At 43.4% G+C, this 21,404-nt stretch overlaps 1 protein-coding gene across 4 annotated transcripts in view; it reads left to right on the top strand.

Annotated features, from left to right (window-relative positions):
* Positions 1–21,404, top strand: part of SCUBE2 (signal peptide, CUB domain and EGF like domain containing 2) — a 65,053-nt gene that overhangs the window by 31,816 nt on the left and 11,833 nt on the right. For 2 of the 4 annotated variants that reach the window (XM_058545953.1, XM_058545952.1), the window contains exons 11-17: positions 462–584; positions 1,014–1,130; positions 1,390–1,476; positions 3,211–3,315; positions 5,487–5,642; positions 6,024–6,230; positions 19,562–19,732. In XM_058545953.1, coding sequence (XP_058401936.1) covers positions 462–584; positions 1,014–1,130; positions 1,390–1,476; positions 3,211–3,315; positions 5,487–5,642; positions 6,024–6,230; positions 19,562–19,732 — 966 coding nt within the window. The remainder of the gene's footprint in view (positions 1–461; positions 585–1,013; positions 1,131–1,389; positions 1,477–3,210; positions 3,316–5,486; positions 5,643–6,023; positions 6,231–19,561; positions 19,733–21,404) is intronic. The other 2 variants (XM_058545955.1, XM_058545954.1) reach the window with 1 other exon arrangement.

Here is a 21,404-nt window from a genome sequence, read left to right as displayed (position 1 = left end):
AGTTGGAGCCACTTTCCAACCTGGACTCAGTCTCAGTTTGATGGGGATTAATGCAAGTCCTTTTCCTTTTCTATACCTTAACTATATGAACTGTCAAGTGTCAACTGTCTGTCTATCTCCCTTGGTATGTAGCCCAGGAAGATGGTGGAGTTTTAAATTGGAAGCCTATGCAGTGTCTGAGTTTGGACATCTGAAAGTAGAGTGTGACCCCTTCTGAGTGTCTCTACTGGGGGAATGGTTTGGTCAGGAATAGAACTTGAGACCATCCTGGTGAGGCTCATGGCAGGAAATCCACTGAGGGGGAGTGGGGTCAGCTGCACATCTTGAAGGCAGTCAGCACCTTCTCTTTGTTTAGTGAGTTTCAGCCACGTGACTCCCCTCCTGCCCCTTCCTCAAGGGAAGGATAGTGTCAGGGGGGTCAGCGATGGGCTGCTGTGACAGGAGAGTGTTTTGTTCCACAGACACCAATGAGTGCAGCATCAACAATGGAGGCTGTCAGCAGGTCTGTGTGAACACAGTGGGCAGCTACGAATGCCAATGCCACTCTGCATACAAGCTCCACTGGAATAAAAAAGACTGTGTGGGTAAGGGGCGCCGAGGCTCAGACTCAGTCAGCGGGCTCACCACTGGCCCAGCAGCACTCTCCCACGTCCGACTGGACCCGGAGTGCAGCTGACCATCCCTCCACTGAATTCTCTCCTCAGCTGCAGCAGCCATTCTTTAAATAGTTCAAAAACAGGAGATACTTTGCAGGCTCTTTGGTGTTTCCTTCTGTGCTTCTGTGTAGGTTGGAACTCACTTCTGTTTTCCTGGTTGCTTTTTTGTATGAAAAGAACAGCACACAAGGAGCTCCTCTCCCTTGGTGGGAAATAGTGCCTGGTGTCTGTGTTCTATGCTGGATGTCAGCTCTACCTTCTTTTCTTGGGGCCTTTGATGCATGGGACTCAGCCATCCTTGTCACACCTCAAAGTGTCCTTCTCTTTCTGTAAGTGTCTGTATTTTGTCCTGTCTAGAAGTGAAGGGGGTCCTGTCCACTAGTGTATCACCCCACGTGTCCCTGCATTGCAGTAAGAGTGGTGGAGGAGACAGGTGCGTCCTCAGATGTCACTCTGGCATTCATCTCTCTTCAGGTGAGTGGGTCCCAGTCCCTGGGGCAGGTCCTCAAGCCAGGGCCAGGCCTTCCTGGCCTTTAGGTGTTAGATGCCCTCAAAGGGCTTCCAGGTCTTTGACCAGCTGGCCCCTGACCACCGGAGGCCCATGCTTTGAGACCCTATATGCGGGGCATTTTTCTAGTGGTCCATGTGGAGTGGGGTTGGGGGTGATTTTAGTGGCTACCAGGAGAGACTGTAACCTTGCTTACATGTTGACAATCCACGTTCTGTCTGTCAGGACTGCAAGAGGCCTACTCTGTCACGTGCGGCTCTTCCTCTTCTCTCAGGAGCAAACAGCAAAAATCAAATGACTCTGCTTTTGGGGGTAATCACCAAATCTGCGTGTTCTCTCTGGGGCTCACTGTGTTCAGTGGGCTTCATTCATGGGGTGCTGTTCTTGGGCATTGGCTTTGTTTTCTTTTCTCTTAATCTCCTCGACGCTATAAGCATATTACAGGATGTTCTTGCCAGTAGCCTTGGTGCCTGAAATCTGACTCACCATGTAACAGATACTTACTGAGTGTCCACTGTGTGCTGGGGAGGCTCCGTGTTCAGCCCTGGGGGGTCATCATTTTGGGAAGAGGCCCACAGAGCTCTGGGACCAAGAGACTCAGGTCTCTCGAACTCCCTGTACCCCGAAGCACCTCAAAGGCCCAGCGGGAAATGTGTGCCTGGGGAGATAGACATGGGCATGACAGGAGGAGCAAGGATTCTGTCCAGAGAAAGGGCTCCAGACCCCTTCTGGCTTGTCAGAAGATAAAGAATGAAATTTAAAGCTTTGGGAAGCTTTGTCCTCCCAGATTTAGACACCTCCATGATTATGTCATGAGAACATCTGAAGGAGGAAATGGTTCTTGATGTCCATATTATATATATGAGCAAAGCTAGAGACCCAAAGCATGATGATAATAGCTCGCATATATTGATTGAGCCGTTAAAATATGCCAGCCACTGTATTACATGTATTGCTGATTTCATCCATGCTCCAACCCTCTGGGGTCATTTTACTATTACCCTCATTAACCAGATGAAGAAACTGAGGTTCAGAGAGGTGAAATATACCCAAAGTGACTCAGATAGGAAATAGTGGAGCCAGGACTTTAACCAGGCAGTCTGGATCCAGAGTCTTAAGCACTATCCTTCACTGCCCCTCTTACCTGACATTTGGACCCAACCAGAGCAGATGTCACGGTCTGTTTTACCAAATCCCTCAATAATGGTCACTTGGAGATTTAGGCCACCTCAAGGATGGGCGAGCAAATAGTTAACAGTTATTCAGTTCTTACTATGTACCAGACAGTAGGCTAAAAATTATTTTTTTTTTTGCGTTATCTCATTTAATTCTCACAACAGCCTGGTAATGTAGGTACTATAATTATGTCTGTTTTACAGATAAGGTAATTGAGGCTTAGAAAGATTAAGTAACTTGCTCAAGTTCTCATCACAAGTCGAAGAGCTAGAGTTTGAACCCTGGTCATTGGCTCCAGAGCCTAACATATGGTTAGGACTGACTGTGGGAGGAGAGCAGAATTTTGCTACATGACGCCCTCAAGTGGGATCCTGGCTCCCTCCGAGTCTCTGAAAATGCACATTTACTGAGTGCCGTCCTTGTCTGGAATGGTGGCTCCCTCAGCCCTGCCCTCCCAGGGCAGGCTCATTTAAGAGAATCTTCCCTTCACCATTTCTCTCGTCAGTCTTGTCCAAATTTGAACTAGGGGATTCTGGTCTTCTTTCTCGGGAAGGCACAAAAATGACCTCATATTTCATCTCACCATTGAGGTTGTTTTTGGTCCTCCTTTTGTTATATTTGAGCACTAGATTCATTTCAGATGGAGGGATGAGGGTAACTCTTAAGAGCCTCTTAGGAGGCTCCTGATGTCCCCAGTCCCAGGGTAATGGGCCCTCCATGATCTAAATCTTTCTTCATCTCAGGGTAAGAGAGGGGCTCAGGGTCTGCCATGTGGTGGGACCCAGCCAGTGGATAGCTCGCCATTACCCACCTGGTGTTTCCATTCCCTTGCCTCTAAAGGTAACATCTCTCACTTGTTTCTTTCTGAAGATGTCGCCACCGTCAGGACAAGTGTAACCTTTAAGCTAAATGAAGGCAAGTGTAGTTTGAAAAAGGCTGAGCTGTTTCCTGAGGGTCTGCGACCAGCACTACCAGGTATGGAATCAGATGGCTGGTGCAGGGAGATTGCCTGCATGTTGGGAAAGGGGTCTGTAACAAGCTGAGCCTTTCAGATGGGATCAAAAAGTTTGGAATCTCCAAAGACCCTCTTCAAAGGAGGAAGAGGAGCCTAGCCTAGCACCCTGTATAGTTCTGGGGTTATACTTCATAGCTTCCTTTGCGAGGTACAGATGGTGAAGCTCTGGGGAAACCTGTGAGTTCACAGGAATCAATAAGGGCTTTAAGATGCATTAGCAATTTGTGATCATCGTGGGTTAAATTTTCTAGATCTTAGAGTTTGCTTGAAATATAAGCCAAAGAAATAAAAAAAAATTTGGCTCAGAAAGCATAATCTTTGATGAACAAAGATGTAATGTCCAGCTTTCCTGCTGGATCTAGTTTTTGGAGGCGGTTGGCTTCAGCAGAACAAACACCATCCAAGTAGAGCTGGCCTTATTGAAAAGAGCAGAACCCAACACTCCTCCTTCTTCCCTGGCTCACATTTCCAGTATTATTTCATAGAATAATTTTGGAAATTAAAGTAAATCAGGATTCATGTATTAGGGAAGGTTCTTTCCCCAGTCAACCCTCAAATAAATCATACAAACAAATAAACATAAAGATTACTGTAGTCACTTTTGACTACCTATTTTAAACAACTAAGCAAGACTAGTTTTGGTACCTCCATTTGATGGAATATTATGCAGCTATTAATAATATATTTTCAAAGAATGTGCGATGACATACAAAAATGTTCTTGTTTTTCCATGCTAAGATGGAAAAAGGGAGAGTAACATCTTGTATATCTAGTACAACCCAAATTGTGTAAGAAAAAGTGAGTAGAAGAAAAAAAACTCACCGTATCGTTAGCAGTGGTTGTATCTGGGTGGGAGGATGATGGGTGATTTTAATTTTTTTTTTCCTGCATTTCCCAAATTCTGTACAGTGGGCATTTACACTTTTAGATCAGAGGGAAAAAGCATTATTTAAAAATAGATTTGGTGTTTAGTTTATTTAATGGTTTTGTACTAATGTTAATGTCTTAGTTTTGATAAATGTACATGTTAACGTACGATGTTAGTTAACATTAGGGGAAACTGGATGAAGAGTATGTGGGAACTCTTGGGACTATCTTAGCAACTTTTTATAAATCTAAATTTATTTCAAAATAAAAAGTTTAAAAAATAGATAGGGGAAAATTGAAAGGGAGAAAGTTTCAAAATGAGCATCTGTTTAGTCTGAGTTTTGAAGGTAGCCTTTTGAAAGGGTAAGATAGATTTTTAGGGAAATATATAGAGGGGAAAATTAATTTGCCTCCTCCTTCCTTTGGCACCTGCTGACCTGTTGATTTGAACATCCTTGTAATGTTGAAGAAGAATATGATACAGATGTTATGTTGAAACAGTAAGGTTTTAAAATGGAGACAAATTAATTGTGTGGGTGATATGTGGACCTGCTCTTTGGTTCAGGTTAACAATCATTAGTTAAAAGATTCACTGGCAGGCACGGGGGGGAGGGGACAGCCCAAGTCAGGAAAAGGAATGTACAAGGCCCTGCCTTATGCAACACTTTCCCTTCCCTCCTAGACCTTCCTTATATTGTTTGGTTCTGTTGATTCTTTGTGCCATTTATTGCTCCTAGTTATTTAAAAACGAGGCCTCACTGTTGATGTACTTTCCAGCTTTCTCTTCGGGTTGGAATTACACCAAGCTCAGTTTGCCTAAAAGCAGGAGTCGGTTTCCTTCATACTCCTGTGCTCATTCCTTAGTTGAAGGCTCAGCCTCTGCTTGGGACTTCACAGTCCAGCTTTAAGGAAACCAACTGTGAGAACATGAACGTACCTTAGCAAACCGTCAGTCAGGAACGCAAGACAACCCCTGGTTCCTGCCTTCCACATACGTGGCCGGTCAGTCAGAAATACCCAGCATTTATCCAGGAAAATAATTTTCATGAGCTAAATTGTGAAGTTATATAGAAGGCAGTACTGGCTCTCCAAAATTAAAATGTCATCGTGCTCCAAGCTGAGGGCTTGCAACGTCTTGGCATCTGGAGTTAATCACTTAGTCCCTTGAGAGTTGTTTTAATGAAATGTTTACTGAGCTCTAGCGAATGTTCAACTGCGTGCTCTGCCAGGATTTGGCTTCCGATAATCTTGTTTCTTCATGCAGAGAAGCACAGCTCAGTAAAAGAGAGCTTCCGCTACGCAAACCTTACATGCAGCTCCGGCAAGCAAGTCCCGGGAGCCCCTGGCCGACCGAGCGCCACTAAGGAAATGTTTATCACTGTTGAGTTTGAGCTTGAAACTAACCAAAAGGAGGTGACAGGTTGGTTTGAAAACAGTCTACGGTGCCAGGCTCCTTACAGCTTCTCCTTATTCCTTTGCCTTTCGCTTTTCATCATTCTTGGGAAAAGCATAGTGCAACCACTGAAGTATCTCCTGTTTTTTTTCCCACCCCCAAACTAAACTGAATTGGTTTGAAACTTGATAATTTTATCTTCTTCATAAAAACCCAAAGGTACCATTTCGGTCAACAAATTTCTGTTTGAATCAAATGCTGCCCAGCCTGCTAGGTGCCCAGCTCCAGGTCCCTCTGCATTCTGTCCACAGGGAACTATGGGTGTCAGTGGGTCCTGCAGTCGTCTGGACATCCTCACGTGCTGCAACCTGACCTCCTCCCCTGCTGCTGTCTCTCTTGTTTCTGTAGCATCTTGCGATCTAAGCTGTCTCGTAAAGCGAACCGAGAAGCGGCTCCGGAAAGCCATCCGCACGCTCCGGAAGGCTGCCCACAGGGAGCAGTTTCACCTCCAGCTCTCAGGCATGGACCTGGAAGTGGCTAAAAAGTCTCCTAGAACATCTGAACGCCGGGCGGAGTCCTGTGGAGTGGGCCAGGGCCACGTAGGAAACCAATGTGGTGAGTGTCCTGCTGGCCAGGACATTGTTGCTAACAGATCTGTCTTTAGCCCCGTACACACTGAGGGTAAACAAAAGTCTGGCCCATCCTTCCCTCTCCGGGATCACCCCAGAGAACACCTTGAGCACCCACTGTCATCTGGGCCCTCCATGTTGGTGTCTGTTGTGCCTGCTAGACCCAGGAGCTCCCCAGCACCTGGCATAGTCCCTGGCTTGTGGTGGGCTCTTAATAAATGTTTGCTGAATTGAGGGACAAAAAGGAAGAGGCAGGGTTGGTGAGAAGAGGGAGTGTTGCCCTTTAAGGGTCTGAGGGTCTTCAGAGCACTGTGGTCCCCCAGTTGGAGCAGGACTACAGGTGTAAGGCACTCGTGAGCCTCTGCGCACTCCACTATCGCAGTTTCCCTGTCATCTCCCTCTGGCTTGACTGATGGTGGCAATGAACGCTCTCCTATCTGTAGTTTTGTGCAGAAGTGAGGCTGGGGGTGCCACTGAGTGGCTTTGTGAGATCCCTGAGCTTCAGCCCAAGGCTCCTAGTAGTGTCGATTCCATGTGTGTCGCTTTGTGTGTTTCAGAATTAAATTTGAGACCTACATTTGAGCAACATCAATTCTATTCCTCTGATGAAGTTCCAGGCAAGAGGAACCTGGGCAAGAGGTTCTAGGGTGGTCAGTCTTGAGCTTCGTTTGTTGTGAGAGGCTGTTCTGGGCAATTATGGGAAATTCTATCTGAAAAGTCTTAGATGGGGAAAATTGGGGGTCTCACTTTATAGTAATAATGATAATGACTTATTGAGTTCTCACCTGTCACAAGTCCAATGCTAAGCACTATATCCGCATTATCTCATTTAATCCCCAAAGTAATCTTACCAGGTAGGTGTTATTATCTCCATTTAACATATGAGCAAACTAGAGCTCAGAGGGCTAAGTTCTCTTGCTCAAGATCACATGGATGGTCCGACTCCAAAGCCTGTGTTCTGGTCCCATGAAAGGTGAATTTTGATAACCAGATCTATCCGGAATAAACTGATGTCCTTTCTGAAGTGTCGTTAGAATCACGTGGCCTAAGAAATGAATCCTGAGCTAAAGGAGTAATAAATCAGTGTTTCTGAAGAAGCAAAGCTGAGCCCAGGGGGCTCCTGTTCAGGAGAATTGTCAGCAATAGCCCGTGGCCCAAATCTGTTGCTTTACCAAAACATAGTAAAAATCAAGTGTAAAATCAAGTGTAACTGTCCTTCCGGGGCTGGTTCTCAAATGGTCTTGACTTTTATTCCATCTGACTCTCTTAAAAAGAAAAGAAAAGTAAAAACAACCTAGCTGGTTGGTTTGTTCTCATTTAAAATCTTAAGAGTTCCAGTTTCCACACCAAAATGGTGATGAGAGTTGGCTGTTGCTGCTCTACTTTCCGGGCTGAGTTGCAGAAACTGTCAGAGCCAGGCAGGCCAGTCTTCTTTCTGGCCTCTCAGAGCTAAATTGCACTCCCTTTCCCCATTTACTATCCTCGTAGGGAGAGGCTTTGCAGGCTCACTGGGGAGCCTTTGTGGCCAGTTAAGGATTCAGAAAAAACTAGCATCAAGGGCCCTGTGGACCAGCTCCCAGTGAGGGCATTACCAACACTACCACGAGTGTGTGTCTGGTGAATAAAGACCCAAGAATGAGGATCAGGAGTTACTTAACAGAGGCCTCATGACCATGACGACTTATGAAAGGCACTCGACACGGGGGTTATGTAGCTGTTCTGTGTGTGACCGTGTCCTGAGATGCTTGTCATGCCACATTAGGTTGGATCTGTGGCTGAGGGAGGCAACGTGTCCTGTCTCAAGAGCTCCCTCTAGCAATGGATGAATTTTATAGCCCACATGGGACCAAATCAAGTTCACTCTGTCTGACAGCAATGTTGAAGATTTTACCATGTAGAGAAACAGCACAAAGAATTACCAGTGAAATTCCTTTCTCCTGCTGGAGGGAGGAGGTGGGTGTTAAGAAGGGTCGGGTGTGTTAATCGGCACCGGCAAGCCACTGTGTGTGTGTGTGTGTGTGTGTGTGTGTGTGTGTGTGTCTCATATTCCTGGTCTATTTGATGGTGTTAGAACTTCGTAACTACCAGACTTACTGGTATTTTCTGAAGTCTGGATGGTACATGTAGTGGAGACATGCCTAGCATAGTTCTTTTTAAAAATTATTTTCAGTATCTGCAGAAAGGAGCCCAAAAAAGTATTTTGAGTCACCTGGAAGGAGAGATGGAACCATTATGTTTTTCCTTTAAAATATTTTTTATTTATGGGGCTGGCCCGGTGGTGTAGTGGTTAAGTTTGTGTGCTCCACTGCGGCAGCCCAGGGTTCGCAGGTTCGGATCCCGAGCGCAGACTGATGCACCGCTTGTCAAGCCATGCTGTGGCAGCGTGCCATATAAAGTAGAGGAAGATGGGCACGGATGTTAGCCCAGGGGCAATATTCCTCAGCAAAAAGAGGAGGACTGGTAACAGATGTTAGCTCAGGGCTAATCTTCCTCACAAAAAAAATTTTTTTTTTATTTAGTTTTTAATTCCCAAAGTAGTGTATGTTTCCAATGGTACAGAAATGTATGGTACAGGTAAAAGTTCTCCCCTCAGCTCCTAATCCCACTCTCCAGAAGTAATCCCTGTCAGTAGTTTGCTATGTATTTTTCTACATCTGTTTTTATGCAATATGAAAATGAAGTTTTATTTATTCATTCAATAAATATTTATTGAGCACCTACTGTGTGCCAGGTATTATTCTAGGTGCTGGGAATCAAGTAATGAAACAAAAAAGCAAAAATCTCAGCCCTCATAGAGTTTACAATTCTAGAGGAGGGAGAGAGACCACAAACCAATAAAGAAAGACATAGATCGTGTAGTAGATGGTGGTGAAGGGAGGTGGAACGGAGAGCGCCAGGGCAAGAGGAGGGGTGAGGAGGCGTGACTCCCCCAAATGTAGACTATGGTCAGGGACTGTGGTCATTGCAAAGTGTCATTTGGGCGAGATGGGAAGGATGGAGGAAGCTATGAGGATATGGGGGAGGAATCCCAGGCAAAGGAAACAGCAAGTACAGAACTCCTGAGGCGTTGAAAAGAAGGCCAGGATGGTGCGAGTTGAAGGAGGCAGGGGAAAAGGAGGAACTCAGAGCAGTAGTCGGGTGCCGGAGTGGGAGTGGAAATCGTGGTGAGGACTCGGACTCTGAATCTGAGTGAGAAATGAAGCCAATGAAGGGTTTTTAGCAGAGGAGTAACAGGGTTCTGACATGTTTTAAAAGGATAACTTTGGCTGCTATAGGTTTCTGTATAAAACAAGTATTTAAAAAAAATATCAATACAATTTGAATAGTGTAATGTGTTGTTTTTAACTAGAGAGTAGATCATGGACATCCTTCCATGCGAATAGAGGAGCTACCTATTTCTTTTAATGCTTCCTAGTCTATATTTGTTTTAAGATACCACTCCTCTATTTATTTATTAGCCATTCCCCTATTGTGGAAACTTAAGTTATTCTTAATTTTTCTGTTACAAACAATGATGCAGTGAATATTCTTTTTTGTGTACATGGCCAATATTTTTGAAAGATAGACTTGTAGAAGTCCAATTACTGGGTCAAAGGACACGCAGATTTAAAACTTTAATAGACACTGCCAAGTTACCCTCCAAGAACACCGTACTAACATATGTACATATTCCCTCCAACATTGTATCTGAGTGTTTATTGCCCCACATCATTGCTAACATGGGTTATTTATTGTTGATCCTTTTAATTTTTGTAAATATGATAAGCAAAAATGATAAAGTCAAATTTTAACTTGCTTTTCTTCGATTATTAGTAAGACTGAGCATGCTGTCATATATCTATGGCCATGTGGATTTCTTCATCTGAGAATATCCATAATCTTTGCCTATTTTTCCATTGAATTGTGTTTTTTCCCAATATCATTTAAAAAAATAAAATTTAAAGTCCCAAGTTACATCAAAGAACATAGTCATTTCTGACCAATTAAACACTTTCTTTCTTATAGTTATTTTTACATAATAAAGTCTCATTAATTTGGCATTTAAGAACTTTGGGACAGCCTGCTCTGCAGGTGACCTTTGTACCATCTGTGATCAATTCTAGCAAAATGGCAAAAAAAAATAGCAATTATATTCTCCAAGAAACAAATTCCTTAAGCTCCATAGTAATTCATGAAGTCCTTCATATCTAAAGAAAAATTAATGATGACATAGATTTCTATTTTTCTTTCATAGCTATTTACACTTTTCATAAAGGATAATTTAAGGACTATACTTGCTAAAATATATATTTTTGTATTTGATTATTCTTAAAACTTGCTGAAATTTTTAAAAGACCCAATCCAGGCAACTGGCAAACTGGGAAGTATTTTCATGCCTGGGTTCTGGAGAGACTGGGAAAGTTTAATTTAATTTTTAACAGCAGTGGCTTTCCTCTCCAGCAGTTGAGAAAAATTAATTCAACCAATATTTATTAAGATACCACCTGTGCCATGCTATGAACTTGGGATCAAGCAGTGAGAACATAGTGGATAAGGAGCCTGCTGTTATGAAGTTCATATTCTAACAGAGGAATATGGACAATAAAAAAGTAAAGAAAAATGATAATTTCAGAACTTATAAGTGCTATGAAGATAATAAAACAGAGAGGGCCAGAGAGGAGGAGGGATTACTCTCCACAGAATGCTCAGGGAAGGCTCTCAGAGCAGGTGACATTTGAGCTAAGACCTAAGGGAGAAGAAGGAGCTGGCCATACAAAGGTCTGATAGGGGTAGGAGGCACTCTGACAGAGGAGGGATCCAAAAGTGCAAAGGGCCTGAGGCAGGAATGAGCCAGGCATTTTCTCTTAATTCTTTCAAAATTGAGAAATTGTCTGGAATTTAAAGGCGGAAATTCTCTTTTCTGTTTTAAATCCAGGAAAATATAAAGTCTGTATTAGCAATTTAGACCAATATTAGACCAATATTTATACACAGACTTGGTAGGAAATTCTTTTAATTAAAAAAGTTTAAAAAACCTAATTTAGTAAAATGTTGACATTTATTGCGCATGTACCATGTGTTCAGCACTATGATAAGCACTTTACATGTCTTCTCTTAGTTCTCATCATTACTCTGTTTTGCATCATGCCCTTTTTACAGACAGGGAAACTAAGGCAGAGGGAGGTAAGCAGTTTTCCTGGTGTCACCCGTCAAGTAAGTGGCAGAGCCAGGATTCAAATCCACATCTGACTCAAGAGCCTCGATTCCTAATCTCTCAATTTGAATACTCACGTCTCCTGGGTACAGCCTGTGCCTTGTGATTCTCTTACTCATACTGCACTCATGTGGAGAACCCTCCATGGGCCAGCTCTGTGGTGGGTGCTGAGGAGGTCTGGATAAATAAGACACCATCCCTCAATTCACACTTAGCCCTCCCAGGGAAGAGTTAGAGAAGCCTTTCCAAAAGAGAGAATCCTAAGTGGAGTTTAGAAGGATGCACAGATGACATAAATGGGGAGGAGTATTCAGGCAAAGGAACAGCCTTGGAGAATGAGACGGAGTGGGATGTGCACAGGGGATTATTGACATTTCAGTGTCACTAAACCTGGAGTGCAAGGTAGGATATGGTGGGCAACCAGGCTGGTGGGATAAGCATGGCCAAGTCATGTGAGACCTTGAATATGTTGCTAAGGAGCCTTGACTTTATCTCTAGGTGGCAAAGTGCCATTAGAGGATTTAATCAGGAAGTATCCCACTGATATTTGTATTCTAGAAAGATCTCTCTTACTGAATTGGGAGTCCAGACTAGGGGCAGACAGGCTGATTTAGGAGCTTTTGAATGCTTCACATAAGAAATATTGAGAATATGAAGGCGCTAGATGAAGTAGGAAAGAAGCGATGGATTAGAGAAATATTTAGGAGGAAACAGAGCAGCATTTGGTGATAAACTGGATTGGGGACAGAGAAGAGGAAAGAGTTGGGGTGAGCTCTGAGGTTTCTGACTTGCCTCTGATCTGTCACTTGCTTCCCATATGTCCCTCACCTCACCCAGCCCTGTTTCATATGCAGGAGGCACTGAGAAAAAGCCTGTGGGTTGGTTGAATGGTTAGGTGAATGTGATCACTGGGAAAGAAATAATCAGAAAAGATTTATAGGGAAAGCAGAAAAAAATAGGCTCTTGAGAGAGCATGAGAAAGAATCTGAAAACTCAGATACAGAAAAGGACACTAAAGACTGAGTGTTGAGTCAAAGACACTAAGAGAAGTGCAAGGAGTCAAGTCAGGGCGGTTTTTGAGCTAGGGAGTGAAGCAATCAGTATTTCTGATTGCTTCATTTGAAAAATGTAAATCCATTTTTCAAAGTCTTTTTGTTAATTGCTAGTGTTTTGGCTCAACTCTGGTCAGACTTTAGAAGGGTGAGTCTGATGGTGGAATGTAAAGGAGCGGAGGCAGGGAGGAACAGAAGGCAAGGAAAGTATTTGGAAGGTTATTGCAGTAATCTAGATAAGAGATGGTGAGGCTCAAAAGACACTCATGCCATGGGGATAAAGAATAGGGGTGGACAAAAGGAACACAACTGTAGGATGCTGCAGCTGACTGATGGAGCGGGGAGGCGAGAAGTCTGGGATAATAACTGTGGGTTGGACTCCAAGGGTTGGAGCCTTGGTGACTGGGAGAGTAGAGATGCTATTTATGAAAAGAGCAAAGCCAGGTGGGTAGGAAGGACTGGGCAGGGAAGGAAGAGAAGCATCCCCCTTGGGCATGTTAAGTTTGAGTTACAAGACTTCCAGGCAGAGATGTCCATGGGCATCTGGGGGTCTAGGAAAATGGCTTCCTTTCTCATGTACAGACCAACCCTCCTGTCCTGCGTCTGTCCGCACATGCTCTGCTTGCGTCCTGCTAAAATGGATGAACAGCCTATGCTCCTACCCAAAGCCAACTCCTCCACTTGTGCTCTGGAGCCCATCCCTCTCACCTTCTCAAGAACGTTGTTCCCGGGCCGGCCCCATGGCTTAGCGGTTAAGTGCGCGCGCTCCGCTGCTGGTGGCCCAGGTTCGGATCCCAGGCATGCACCGACACACAGCTTGTCTGGCCATGCTGAGGCCCTGTTCCACATCCAGCAACTAGAAGGATGTGCAACTATGACATACAACTATTTACTGGGGCTTTGCAGGGGGGATGGGAAAGGAGCAATATTGGCAATAGATGTTAGCTCAGAGCCGGTCTTCCCCAGCAAAAAGAGGAGGATTAGTATGGATGTTAGCTCAGGGCTGATCTTCCTCACAAAAAAAAAAAAAAAAAAAGAACGTTGTTCCTGCTGTTTCCCCACTGACCCCTCATCTCAGAATTCTCCTTCTCTTCTAGATCATTTCCAACAGCACACAAACCTGTCTCCTGTCTTAAAAAACCATACAAACTCTCCTTTGACTTCATGCTTCTCTCCAGATACTGCCTCATTTCTTTGACTCCCCGTAGAGCAAAACTCCTTGACAGAGTTGTCTAGACTCACTGTCTTTGCTTCCTCACCTCCCATTTTCTCCTCGACTTTAGCCAATCTGATTTTCATTCCCAGCCTCTCCACTGAAACCACTTTTTCCAGGATTTCTAACAACCTTCGTGTTGCTAAGACCAGTTGCCAACTCTCACTCAGGCACCACTGATCACTCCTCATCTTAGAAACCCTTTCTTCTCATGGGTTTCAGACACCACACACTTCTGGTTTCACCTACCTCACTGGCTGCTCCCTTTTCATTTTCCACGCTGATTCCCCCCCTAATTTTTGATCTCTAAACATCAGGTATCCCAGGGCTCAGTCCCCTATCCCTCTCCTCTATCTTCACACTCTCCTGGGTGACCTCATCCAGTGCCATAGCTTTAGATACCACCACATACTGGTGACTCCCAAGCTGCCCTCTCCAGCTCTGACCTCTATTTTGAGTTACGGGCTTCTCTATCCCAGAGGTCTTGAGCATTTTTGATCACACACACACACACACGCACACACACTTAAAGTAAAATATTTTTAAATTTATGAACATTTACTTATTTAAAAATTATATACTTGTACTATTGGCTGATATAGTACGTATATCATAAAAGACAGAAGAATGAGATACAGATTAAGTAAACAAAATTTTAAAATAACTGACTAGCATCTTAAGGTACCATATTTACAATTTGGCAAGGTTTATTGTTAACAGTAGTGGTTGTAAATCCATTTTTCAAAGTCTTTTTGTTAATTGCTAGTGTTTTGGCTCAACTCTGGTCAGAACTGATTAAATCATTCCTGTTTCTATCTCATGATGTTGTTTGGCAAAGAACTAGAACTAGGAGTACAGCTGTGTCAGCTCTGTCTCTTCCTGTTGTTCCCCCGTGCTCGCATCATTCCTTCTACCTTTAGTCCCGGTTTCTACAGGAAGTGTTCAAAGCTGCTTTCTATTTTGTGACAGTTAGTTTGGTGGAAACTAGATAATATAATCAGGAAATCTATTCAACCAGGCGCAATTAAACTGTAATTCTTTTCAACACATTAAAAAGAAGCAAATCAGTCAGTACATCCCCACCCCCAGAGTTGTGGAATGCCTGCTCTTCTCTTTTCTTGGAGACCTTGTGTCTTCACGTGCGTCTGTCATGTGTCTTCACATGTGTCTGTCATGTGAAGACACATGACTCCTGGAGATGTGGACTGACTGAGGGACCAATCTTATACCATACACTAAACCAGTGAAGTTTTCTTTAGTTCTTATTTTTTGGGTAAAAATTAATATATGTAGATGTGAAAGTGCTTTGCCCACACCCAGTGGATCATCCCCTGAGGTGTGGTATTCTACTTTGGAGACCATCAGGATAACCAATGCCTTCTCAATATCAACACTGGCATGGCCAACAAGCATCTCAAATTCAACGTGTCTAAACAAAATGTTTTATTCTCTTTCCTCCCTCCCAAATAAAGCCTGCTTCTCCCTCATCTCAGCAAATGGCACCTCTGTTTACCCAGTTGCTCAAATTGAAAACCTCAGAGTCTTCTTGACATCTCTCATTTTGTCAAGTTCCTCATCCAATCCATTAGCAAATCTGTCAGATCTGCCTTCAGATTATATCCTGAATCCAGCTTGTTTTCTTTTCCTGCATTATTACGACTCTGTTCTAGACCACTGTCATCTCCTGCCCAGTCTACTGTGATAGGCTCTCAGTTGTTCTCCTTACCCTTGCCTGCCTTCAGTCTGTTCTCCACACAGCAGCCTGAAGATCTTTTAGAAACATAAATCAGGTCATGTCACTTCCCCATTCAAAACCTCCAACACACTTTGAGTAGGATCTGATTTCCTTACCATGACCTCAGGAACCTACGGGATCTGGCCCTTGCTTACTTTTCAGATTTCATCTCCTGATACCCTGCCTGTTTCACTATGTCCCTGTTACACTGGCCTTTCTGCTATTAAGCAATACCGTTAACACCACGGCAGGGCTACTTCCCTCATTTCAGTCTGATCTCTGCTCAGAGAGGCCTTTCCTGGCTACTCTTCTAAAATAGCTTCCATGCAATGCCACCCCCACCACTCTTGGTCTTACCGTCTTACCCTGCTTTAATGTTCTTCATCACAGTTACCTCTAGTTAGCATTCTCCTTTATATTTATTTGTTTGCTCACTTATTGTCCATATTCTCCACTAGAATGAGAGCCCCTGCAGGACAGGGCCATGTCTGTCTTCTTCTCTGCTGTATCTCCAGGTCCTAGAACAGTGCTCAGCACATAATCAGTGCTAAGTATTTGGTTGAATAAATGAATACACGAATCTGCCCAGGACAACAGATGAAATCCCAAGGATAGTCACCAAGATTAAGAGAAAAGAAGGCAAAGGGCAAATGTGTAGGGAAATATTTAAATTGAGGGCAAAATTGGCACTCTAAAGGAAGTGAAATCTCAGCCGCAGTTAACTAGGCATAAGGAGGACATAGCCTACCTTGGGGAACCCAGCTAGGAAGCTGGTGGGCTGGGCTCATCTCTCTGTCCCAACTGTGAGGATGTTTCAGACAACAAACCTGAGCACACAGCAAAAACCTGGACAGCCATGGCACATCGGCCGCTTAGCCCAAGGGGGTGCTGTCTCCTGTTATCCCAAAACACTCATTTAAAAGGAGTTCAAACCAGAATCCTGAGGCCATAGCACTGTCTAGAGCTCCATCTCCTCTGAGCTGTGACAAAGCAGGAGCTCCAGGGCACGCTGGGAACCCGCGCGGGCTGCTTGTGGCTCTCCTTCAGAAATCAAGGCGTGAATCTTAAGAAAACAGTCAGATGCTGGAGAGTGACCTCTTTTATTAGGTCACCATCTTCGCCACAGAGAGACCATAGTGTTTGTCCATAGCCTGAAATACTCAAAGGCCGCTGTGTTGAAAAGAGGGTGAGCCTTCAGGTCTCTTTGTCGCCATTAATCCTGGTCCCCGCTGGTCTGTCCCTTTTGCATCAGAAAAGCTTTCTTGTATTTTTTTTTTAAAGAGAGGGAGAAAACAGCTGTGTGGGATTTGAGAATGGGATTTTAATGGTCACTGAAGACACACAAAAGCTTTGCTGTGATCGTGAAGTATTCTGGGGGCAATTGACTCCTTTGTCTGGGGCAGCAAAACAAGCTGGCTGCTCAAGAAGAAAAGAGAACCAACTGGAACGTGTGATTGAGGTCTCTTCAGGCCAGATCTTCGGCACATTTGCAAAGAGCTGTTTTCAGGCGTCTCTTCATGACATTTCGGAATCGCTTTTTAGTGTTCGGCTCATTTTTACCTTGTGAAAGAAACAAATTAATTTAGAAGGTGCTAGGCATAAATTATTTCTGTAGGTCTTTCTCTCTGAAAGGAAAATGGAAACCGTGAATGACAATATGAGTTTGTTTATGTGATGTGGACCTTTCATTGTGAGAAGAAAGAACTGGTGCCCTCTTTTCCTCAGGGCAGCCCCGGGGGCATTTCTCAGCCCTTTGCTCTGTTGAGAAATTGCAACAGATGTGGGATATTGTGAGGCTTCTCAAAATGTAACCTTGAAAAGGCTTTGGGGGTTAAATAGTTCTGAGGAGGGGTGGGCACGCAGAGCAGCAGGAGCCCCTCCAGTTACTCTTTTCAGTGAGAACCAGGTCCATTCTTGTCCCCCCACTGTGGACACCCACCCATGGAGGGATCCGTTTTCTGCCAGAGGAACCATGATGGAGCAGACCATGCTGATCCGGCTCTACGTTGTGATAATGGGGCAGTTGGAATCATTGCCATCATATGAGTAGTTTCCCTTTAGGCGAAGGAGTGTTATGAAAACAGCTGTTCCCCAAATGGAAATGGCCTGGGCTGTAGAGGGCTCTGGACAGCCTTGGTTTTATTTCCTGTCTGCCAGTCCTCATGACAGCTGGCTTCTTACAGCCATGAAGGGGTTATTACTGAACTGCTGTATGCACTGAGATAATCAGGTGGGACACAGAATAAAAAGTCATGAATTCCTGGTACATAATTCAGCCCAGTTTTTCACGGAAGATGAGCTGAAACCAGAGTAATTATGGAAGCCATTATCCAGTAGGGCTGCATTTAGAGAATAAGTCTGGAATTATAGGCTCTGTCTGCCACAGATCCATGCGTCGTACTCATTATAATGTTGTTTGCCAAGAAAGCAAGAGTTTGGTCCACTTTTAATTTTTTTTAAAAAATCACAAAATTAAATAAAAAGGATACGTCGGTATTGTAAGAAAATACAAACAATATAAAAAAGTATTAAGATTCAGACTTTAGAGTAGACTTTATTGATTGTACTTGAAATAATATTTGAAATGTAGCATATTTTGGCTTACTATGATTTTAAAAAGCCTCATTTCTTTTTTTTTTTAGATTATGGAGTGAATAATGAAAAGATATTTTTATTACTGATTCTCTATAGAACTTTGTCTTGTCTAACCCTAAAAGTATATATGCAGATTGCATTTGTAGGATAGGATGAAAACAGGTATACCCCCTTACAGACATTCAAGAGATATAATAGCTAATTTTGTCATGTGATATTTTGTTTTCTATTTCTCGGCACCTTAAGTATAAAAGAGAACATGTTTATTCCAGTCAAACTCCCCTAATGCCCCATGGAGAATCCTTGGCAAAGTCTTGAGTTGTGATTCAGTCTGCTCTTTTGTTAAATGCCCTTTTTCCCCTTAAACTCAAAGCTCTTGATCTCACCGTAGGTGTATTTCACAAACTAGCTGTGGGTCCTTGGCCAAATTATTTAACGTCCCTAAGTCTCTGTTTCTGTAAAATGGAGCTAATAATAGCACCTCGCTCCTTAGGATTGTTTTTAGGAATAACTGAGATAATGTATGTAAAGCTTTGGCATGGTGTCTGATAGATCTTAAGTACTCAACAAATGTTAGCCATTAGAAAGGCTATTTTGATGGTTGTGATGATGATGTTTGAATATTATACCAGGGAACCCAATTCAGTATATTTACTTTATATTCATATCCTAAAATAAGAAATAAATCAACATTTAACTAACGACACCAGAAATATAATCAGAAGCATAGTTTATTAATTTCCTTGTAGTTTATTCTTTCAGGAGACATTTACCAGGGTTTACTCTTTGTAACGTATTAATTTTGTTACTAATATGAAGCATGCTATTTTAGAGAGTTTATCTGTAAGACCCTTGAGATCACCTTCCCCACAGCCACCTGAAAGTGAGCTTTTCAAAACACAGTTTCTGGTCATATTCCTCTCCTTTCAATGGTTCCTTTACCTGCAGAATAAAATCCAAATGCCTGGCATTCAAGAACTTTTTCAATCTATCCCCAACCTTCCTTTCTTCCCTCGCTTCCCATATGTCATGCATGAATCTTTACAACCTGCCCCCTTTCCTACCTGGGGAGATCCTACTCATCCTTCAAGGCCCAACACAAATGTGGCCTCCTCTGGGAAGCCTTCAGGGATGCCACTGGCCAGAATTAACAGCACCCTCCTCTCTCTTCTTTCAGTACTAGGCCTATGTTCAATGAAGGATTTTCACCTTTATAATTCTTCTGACAGCCCTGTGAAGTAGGAGAGTTATCGAGTGCTTGTACTAAAAAATAATAAGGACCACTGTGATCCCTGCCCCAAAGGAGCTCATGGTCTAGGGAGAGAGGACCTGTAAACACCTCTAGCAGTGGGCGACAGAGATCGTGGCAGAGGAGTGTGCACAGGGAACCCAGAGGTGGTGTGCATTCTGTATTCAGGGGGTGTGGATGGGGGAATGTGCGGTCAATGCCATCTGTTTACCTGCACTCACATCATCCTTCCTTGGCCTCTGTCCCCTCACTGACCAGATCATTTCCCCCTTTGGCTAGTCAGTTGCAGGGCTGGGACATATTATGATGGAGCACAAGAACGCTGCATTTTATGTCCAAATGGAACCTTCCAAAATGAGGAAGGACAAATCACATGCGAACCGTGCCCAAGACCAGAAAATCCTGGGGCCCTGAAGACCCCAGAAGCTTGGAATGTGTCTGACTGTGGAGGTAAGGATTCTGTTTGACCCTTCTTACTCCTCCAGTCTCCAATAGCGTTGTTTAGACAGAAGGCATAAGCAGCATTTCAGTGTAGACAATGCACACTGCCCCATGGGCTTCCCATGAGCAGGCACCATATTGAGTTCATCTTTGGCTCTCCATTGCCTACCTCAGTGCCTGACACATGCTGGGCTGATGCTCTCTTGCACAAATAAATGAAGATCTGATAGAACACATTGGCGGAAAAGAAAAAGTGTGAATGTTGCAATTGCATGCTTTATACACTACAAATAAATATTCCCTGAGACCTGAGCAATCTCCCAGTGTGTAGGGACTATCTGAAAGTGTTAAAATGAGAAAGGAGTTCTGGTTATTTTTCCAGCTTTGGTCTCAATTTCATAATTTATTGATTTTTAAAAAGTATTCATCTGGTTGTTTTGTTAAAACTCTATGACGAGTTTTTAATTGTCTCTTATAAAATGTTAACACTGGAGCCAAGCTCACTTAGGTTCTGTGGGCTTCTTTCCTATTTATTTTATTAGGAAATGACTTTCCTTTTTATTAAATGGAAAAAGGGCCAGCTGTATTGACACTCTGTGGGCTCAAATGGAAGGTATGATCTGACATGGTGATGTCCACAGCGGAGTGCACAGGACCCCCAGCGGACCCTGCCTCTCCTTCCAGTGACTCCCAGAGCCAGCTTTATTTCCTAGCTCAATGACCCCAGACTCAACTGCAGGACTTTTTCTGGTTGAAAAATCAGATCCTCAGATTGACTGTGTGACTCCTCCCATATCTTTGCCTGTTTTGAAACCCCGGAACTAAATGCAAAGTCGATAAGGAGGCACTTTGGGGCATCTGTTCTCACTTGTATGTGACCTTATTAAGATATATTTATAGTAATAAGAATATTAGTAATAATAATAATAATTGCTGACATTTATTGACTACTTGCCTATACCAGGCTTCATGCTAAGTGTACTACATGAATTATTCATATGATGGTTTTGTCACTACAACAACTCTATGAGGTTAAAGTGGCTCCTTCAAGGTCACACAGCCAAGGAGTGGAGGATTTGGAATCAGAACCCAGGTCTGACAGACTCCAGTCTCCTCCCTTAGGTGTGTGTTCGTTAAATGCTATTATATCTGTAACTTATGGGTGGAAAGAAGACCATAAAAATTAACAGAGGAGAGATGATTAGGAATACAAGAGACAACAGATTTTTATAGCATCTTGCTAATGACAAGCTAATTCCTAAGGAACATGTGCTTTTAGAAATCCTTTTGTTTATGGCTGTTCTTCTTGTCATAAACTTAAAAAAAAAAATAAAGTAAGGTGCTTAAAGTAAATGCCACTGGTCCCTCTGTCAACGTGGGTTGGATTGGCTGGATTTAGTAGACTAATTGAGGCAGGCCAGGACACACCTCACTGTAAGGAGATGTGACTTAGTAAATATAATTGGTAAAACGGAGGAGAACCTTCCATGGCCTGAAGAGTCTTTATTTCACTAGGATGTAATCAGCTGGGTGAGGGTGTACTTCTGGGTTGAATTACTGAATTGGTTCCAGAGCAGACAACTCTTTCTCTGAAGGCTCCTGCATTGCAGGGGCTGCCTGGGCACCATGAGTCCTAATTGTGAAGCGTACCCAGGCCTGCCCCATACTTTGGAAGCAGGCA

This window comes from Diceros bicornis, chromosome 7, assembly GCF_020826845.1.
Source record: "Diceros bicornis minor isolate mBicDic1 chromosome 7, mDicBic1.mat.cur, whole genome shotgun sequence".
NCBI classification, from domain to species: Eukaryota; Metazoa; Chordata; class Mammalia; order Perissodactyla; family Rhinocerotidae; genus Diceros; species Diceros bicornis.
Note: the sequence above shows the minus strand (reverse complement) of the source record. Positions and strands in the feature narration are given on the sequence as shown.